Raw genomic sequence first — 6,527 nt, 5'->3', positions numbered from 1 at the left:
ACCCCCTCCTCCCCCTCCGCCCCCCGCCCCGATACGTCATGGAAACAAGGACGTCAGAGCCTTTCAGCCAATCGCTGGCAGCGACAGGAGGAAAGGGGCGAACGGGAGGGGGCGGGGGCAGCGGCCGGCCGAGGCGCTCAGCGGAGGAAGAGAGGGAGGGGCGCGTGGAGGCACGAGTCCCCCGCCCCTCACTCCGGCCACCCTTTCCCCACCGCGCGGCAAGTGCTAATCATCGGGCGCGCGCTCGCCAGCCGGGGGCGCGCTCTCCGGGTCCTCCCCTTAAACGCCCTCTCGGCTCCGCTCAGCTCCCAGTCTCCGTCCGAGTCGCGCTTCCTCCCGCGCGCGCGCCTGCCCGCCCCCAGGCTCCCCGCGGGCCGCGTCACGTGACCGCGCCTAGCCAAGGCGGCAGCGGCGGCAACGCGAGCTTCGGCGGCGGCGGCGGCGGCGGCAGTGGCAGCAGCTGCGCCGCCAGCGTGGAGCGGGAGGCGAGAGGGTGTGGAGAGAAGGGAGCGCCAGACCGGAACGGGTGAGTGTTCACCTCCCCTTGCCTCCCCCTGCAATCTTGCGGGCCACCCGGTGCAAGCGGCGTCCCTGCCCGAAGCTTCGCGTAGCCCCCTCGTGCTCCGCTGTCCGCTCTCCGGGGGCCGCGGGCCCCGCCCCGAGCGGGTCGGGCTGCGGTGCTCCCGGAGGGGGCTGCACCCCGCCCGCCGCTGCCTTTGCGGACGGCGGCGTGAGGCCGGCAGAGCTGCCCGTGCTGAGCGCGGCGCGCCCTGTGTGCGGCTCTGCGGAGCTCAGGAGGCGGGTCCTGCGGGGACGCGGGCGGCCACTCGGCGGCTGCCGGGCTCTGGGCGGGGGCCGGCCGGGCGCCGCCTCCTCCTCCGCCGCCGGCGCCGCCGCCTCCTCGCAGTGCAGCGTGAGTAGGGAGCCCCGGCTGGTGGAAGCCGAACCTCTCGGCTCCGTGGCCACCTCATCCTCGAGGTGCAGCCGAACCTCCGCCTGGCGCTCTGAGTCCTGCGAGCCGCCTGCGGACGGACTGAGGACCGAGCCCCCGTTCTCTGCGTTTCCCGCTGTCCTCACCGCCCCCTCCCCCCGACCCTCCTGCAGCCTCCCCTTCCTTTCCCCTTCGGAAAATGGTTCCTGCTGCTTTGGCGAGGTGAGTGGCGGCCGCCGCCCGTCCGCGGCGGGGGCGGCGGGACAGGTCACCTGCGGGGGAAGCCTGGCGGAACACGGAGGTGGGGGCGTCGCGGCGGGGCTCCTGACAGCTGGGTGCTCCGTGGACTGCGCGGATTCGGGAGAAGTTGGCGGGGGCGTTCCGGCGCCCCCTCGCAGGTTGTCTCCCGCCGCGCCCGCCCCGGCAGATCGTAAAGGTGAGCGGCTTCCTTGGCGTGCGCCTCAGCGCCGGGTCCGGCCGGGAGTCCCCGCCCAGGGCTCCAGGGACGGGGCTCGGTGGGACTTCGCGCCTAACCCCGCAGCTCTTCACTTCTCCGAGCCGCCTCCGCCGCGCCATAGCCCATCTTGCGGCCGGCCGCCCCCGCTCCAGCGCCTGGTGACCTTGAGGGCAACGGTGCCCGGCACTCTTTCCCCGCGCCCCGGGAGGGTCACCCCTCTAATCCCCGGCTTCAGCCCCACTGGCGCTCCGCGGGCGGAGAGCGGGGCCGGGGTCGGCCCCCGGCTGGGGCTAGTTGATTGATGCGTGTCACACCGGATGGCGATTCCCCGGGAGTTGGAGAACAGTCTCGCCTTTATCCCGGTGTCTGTTGTCTGGCCCCCCAGGATGTTCTCGGTTGCTTCCGATTCGCGTTCTTAGACTTAGTTTAAAAGAAAGAAAGAAAAAAATCCTGCGTCCTCCACCCCCTTTTTGGAAGGGTCAGTAAGAGCCGCATTCCAGTTGCGGAGGTTGGGCGGGGGGGGGGTGTACTCCCTTTATTCCATCCTGCTGGAGAATCCTGTGGCTTAGCTAGTTAGCGACCCCTGGTTCTGCGCCGCGGTCACTGGCCAGGTTGGTGTCTGTGCGCATTTCATTCACCAGTTTTCTGCCGGACTCGCAGCGCTGGGAGTGCTCGAATCCTGTGCGGTGCATTGGTGCTTGGCGCGGAGGGTAGGGCAAGAGGTGCTCAGGGGATCTTTAAACCTGCGGAGGGCTCGACCCTCCTCTGCACGCGTAATTTTGTCTTTCCTGGGGTTAGAGCGCAGCAGGCAGCCACCTTTGGCCGCTATGCACGCCACTTTTCTGGGTTTATTAATAATCTAATGGCTCCTGTTGGTATCGATTGCTGTTCATGATAAATTAGTTATATGGATTTTTTTTCATACGCCTGTAGGTATATGCTTATATCTGGACTGTCTGCCTTTCAACATGGAAGCCTTTGTTGTGTTTCACCTCCCCCCACCTGAGGACAGTCTTATTTTAAAATAAAGCTCTTGTTCAGCGTGGGTGTATTTTATAATAAAAGTACTTGTAAGGATCTGCTTTGTATGAGGCTCTCCTCGGGCAGAGGGTGTGTAACCCTTTGGATAGTGGCCCACGTGAGTGAATGAAGGGCCTTCACCGCTTGTCCTGCTGCCAGCCTTCCCCAGACTCCCTGTCCTTGTGTGTGGCAGAGGCGGATTGGGGGAATTAGAGGGATTGGAGGAGAATCTGCTTTTTGTACTTGAGCGTTTCATCTGGGTCCCCCTCCCCCTCTTTTTTTCTTTTTTGTCCTGGTGAGTTCAAATTTGAAGTAAATAGGAACATATTCCTTAAAGGGAGACTTTGAGAACTAGTATATGAAATGGGCTTCTTTAGCCATGATTTCAGGGGGCCGTTTTAGTTTCTGTGCTTTGCATGAATTGCTGTAATTAAGGGTGGATCTCTGTCCTGATTTTGGCTTGGGTGTAACTGCAAAGATCTTAGAAAAGTAAGTTATTTCCTACCATATAGTCTGCAAAAGTGAGTCACAATCGGGTGAGTTGAGGACAGAGCGCCACCTTTAATTTAAAATTTCAGCATTTTCTTTTATTAAAATGGTGAAAATTCAGAGAACACCCTCTTGATTTTTGTTGGCAGTTGTCATTACTGGCATCCCCATTTAGATGTGTAAGGTGAAATTGTCTTCTTTTTCCTGTATTCTGCAGTTCCTCACTCTTTTAGGGGTGTTTCTGCAACTGTATGGGAAATCATGGTTTTTTAATTGAAGCTTGGGATTTAGTGTAGAACTCTGAGATGAAGTGAGAAACTAGATTTGATTTGTGCTTATGATAAAATAATAGGGTCAATAATAGTCTGGATCTACTTAAGAAAAGAAATAAGGAAAGTAATAGCTTCATTGTAAATAGATATTTAAAACTAGCCGTTGCCACCAAATAAGGGTACCCACCAGCATGATAGTGGTTTTATAAATTTTTTTAGCTTCTGTGCTATAAAGAGATTCTAAAGTAAACATGCAAAATTATTAACCTTGTTTGAATAAGGTATAGTAATTTTTTTTTGTTTTTCATCTTCCAACAGCTTGCCTTTTATGGTTTGACTGCAGATTTTACAATTAATTGTTTTTAAATAATACAAATGAGGACTTCCAGCAGGAGTACTTACCCTCAAAGTTATTGAAGACTATATTGGAAAAAGTGGTTTCTGTGCATGGCTCTTGTCAAATGTATCAATATCTTATATAAAAATGAATGGAGTTTTTAATGCTTAGAAAACATGTGCTGTAGTGACAGCTAGATGGGTGAGATTTCCTTCCCTGACCACTTGGTCCCTTCTGTCCCCCTCCCTCACAAATCAAAAACATGAGGTACACCATCTCTTCAGACACAGGATATCTTCTGATGATTGTGACTGCAGATGTAACATAAAAAAAGATTCAGCTTTCAAGTAATGAATAAATAAATGTGTGGATATTACTAAATATAGTTTTAATTGCAAACCACAAGATCATTACCATTTCTATCTGCATTTAATTTTTAATTCACCACTTGTAGTTTCTTCATAGACTACTGTAAAGCATAAGCTGTTGAGCTACAAATAGTTTTATTAAGTTAAAAAATCTGCTTGTGATGAAAGGTAGTTTATGCTTTTCAGTCTGGAATATGGCCCCAGGTTAAAGGACATCATTTGAGCAATTACGTTGATGTATGCAGAGTAATTATACATTGTTATGCATATCTTGATAGAATCCTTGATTTGGGGGTTAAATTTACCAATTTCCTTTGTCTGACAGATATGTTAACTTAATTTTGGGTGCAGCATTCTCTTACCATGTGAATTGAGTTGTATGGGTCAACAGGTTTTAAGAGGAACGGCCAATTACAACTATTGGTGGTCTTTTGCAGTACTAACAAAAAAGTGTATTTGCCCCCTTTTTTTTTCTTATGTTTTTACACAGACCTGCAGTTGAAACTGGTCATTTCACTTTTTACTTCTGGAATTTTGTAATGAATGAGAAAATTAAAGGACTAAGGATCAGGGAGCAGAAAATTAAGTTTTTGCAGCTTGGGTAAGAGTATTTACTCACTCCGTTGGAGAGGAATAGTTATTTTCTAATAGGTGTCATGATATATATAGAAGGGTACGTGAGAGCAGCTTATTTTGGAATGTATAGACTCTAAGGTAACATTGAAGGAAAATGATACAATAGGTATGGGGATAATTTTCAAAAAAAATACTTTAAAAGATTTGGTTTTTAGCTTTTACAGATATTTTATACACACACACATATACATTGTTGTCTTGTTAAAATTTTTTATTATGGAAATTGTCCAGCATGTGAAAGTAGAATATTATACTTAGTGACCAGTTTTGACAGTTATCAATTCATGGTGCATGTAATTTCATTTCTGTTTTTACACAAGAAATATATCTATTATAAATGGGGGCATAAGACAGATGACTATTAAATTCTTATGTTTTATATTTATAATTTATAGGATATATACAATAATGTACAACATCTAGTTGAATCTGAAAGGTCAATTTTTATGTTTATTGTTTCTGTAATAGTCTGTTTTACAGCAGGCACCTAAAGATAGTGTCTCTCAAATTTTACTCTTAATGATAACGCCTTTGATTTATGACATGCTTTACAGTATTTCAGAGTGTATTACATAGTATCCCTTTTGATTCTCACAATAAATCTGTGAAATTAGTAGATAGCTGTACCTTCCTTGTTTTTTAGGTAGGTAAAATGATTTCTCTAGGCCCTAAGGTCATATAATATAGCCAGCAGCTAGATTAGCCAGAACTGGATTCTAGATGCCTTCTAGTTTTTGCTTCATTGCTCTTTCCATTATACATGTCTGCGTAAGTTTGTGAAAGTTATATAAGTTTATGAAAATCAGGTTCTGACCACAGTAAATTTAATAGTGGAATATAAACAGATTTGTTTGGGTTTAACTTATAAATTTAATCGTTGCTTGTATTTGGTATAATATAAGCAGTTCATATCCTGATTTGCTTAACAGCTGAGTAAATGAATTTGAACATATTTGAAATACTACATTTTTAATATTGTGGATAGGACTATTTTTAAGTTAGGAATTATGTTTACAAAGACTGGTTAGTCCTTGAAATGATTAGGGGTGTCTTAAATCTTGACTTAAAAATAAAGTGGCCTTTTTAAAATTTCTGCTGTCATTTTTTCATGTATTTGGTTTTTTTCTGCCACAGCTTGTTACTTAAGTCTTTTTGAAATATTAATTCGGTATGTAATGAAATTTAGTTTTAAAAGGTCCCAAATGAGATTTTAGTTCTTGATATCCAAAACCTTGCTATAAAGCTCACAGGGAAGGTGGTGGTTCTGCAGAAAGTGTGCAGGAGGGTCACCTGGGGGAGTTACTGAAAGTGCAGACTCCCTGGCATTGCCCCCGCAAATCTGATTCAGCAGATGTGAGTGGGGCCCAGTAGTCAGCATTTTGAGAAACACTCACATTGAGTTTGCATTTCGCTTAAAATTATATTACGTAGTTGAAATGCCTTTATAAATTAGAAAGACATCATTGATTTATTTGACTGTGAGCATAGTGCTTTCAAGTAGTTTTGACTATTGTAGCCAAGTTTGATTTGTGGACTTGGTGGTTTTTGTGACAATTGTAAGACTGGTAAATTGAAAATATTTTTTTATCTGTGTGCACTGTCTTCTTGCAGAAGATCCATCTACGGTTATTGAGTTACTTATTTATTAAGCACTGTGAAAGTCCTAGATGGAAAATGTTCTTCTGTTTGTTTTCATGCCCCAGCGTCTGCCATTCCAAATGACCTGAACATGGGGGCTTATGTAAAAATAATGCATGCTGTGTCAGTACAGTACTGTATATTTATATACATATGATATGCTTTAGTCTAGCTCTTATTTTATGTTAGAAGGAAAGACTTTGGATGTTCCTTCAAACTAAAAGGACATAAATTGGTGGATAAGTAGTGGTCCTTATTAATTTCAGTTAACAAGTAGCTGTTCCTTCAGAAACAGCAGGTTAGTCCTTAATGATCTTTCAGGAATATTAATAGGACTAATTGATAATTTACCATTCTGTGCATGAAAACAAAAGTTACT

The 6,527-nt window shown here is 46.8% G+C and overlaps 2 protein-coding genes across 5 annotated transcripts in view; one reads left to right on the top strand and one right to left on the bottom strand.

Annotated features, from left to right (window-relative positions):
- The first annotated feature begins 378 nt into the window (after positions 1-378).
- ATP2B1 (ATPase plasma membrane Ca2+ transporting 1) overlaps positions 379-6,527 on the top strand; it is a 131,415-nt gene continuing 125,266 nt past the window's right edge. For 2 of the 4 annotated variants that reach the window (XM_029204543.1, XM_029204541.1), the window contains exon 1: positions 379-526. The gene's annotated coding sequence lies outside the window, so the exon portion shown is untranslated. Of the gene's footprint in view, positions 527-889; positions 1,154-6,527 lie in introns of those variants that run through there. The other 2 variants (XM_029204540.1, XM_029204542.1) reach the window with 2 other exon arrangements.
- LOC114886187 (translation initiation factor IF-2-like) lies at positions 535-1,507 on the bottom strand. Its single transcript, XM_029206724.1, has 2 exons — positions 1,204-1,507; positions 535-1,022 (listed from the first exon to the last, which is right to left on the bottom strand). The coding sequence occupies exons 1-2, from the start codon at positions 1,505-1,507 to the stop codon at positions 535-537; spliced, it is 792 nt and encodes a 263-aa protein (XP_029062557.1).

The sequence above is a fragment of the Monodon monoceros genome, unplaced genomic scaffold, assembly GCF_005190385.1.
Source record: "Monodon monoceros isolate NGI ecotype Baffin Bay Population unplaced genomic scaffold, NGI_Narwhal_1 Super_Scaffold_6, whole genome shotgun sequence".
In the NCBI taxonomy this organism is placed as follows: domain Eukaryota; kingdom Metazoa; phylum Chordata; class Mammalia; order Artiodactyla; family Monodontidae; genus Monodon; species Monodon monoceros.
Note: the sequence above shows the minus strand (reverse complement) of the source record. Positions and strands in the feature narration are given on the sequence as shown.

What these genes read in the sequence shown, in the direction of transcription:
- LOC114886187 (XM_029206724.1), bottom strand. Translation starts at nt 1,507, where the DNA reads ATGGCGCGGCGGAGGCGGCTCGGAGAAGTGAAGAGCTGCGGGGTTAGG. An exon ending in CCGCCAGGCTTCCCCCGCAG is followed by an intron (nt 1,023 to 1,203) that starts GTGACCTGTCCC and finishes GTCCGTCCGCAG; the next exon opens with GCGGCTCGCAGGACTCAGAG.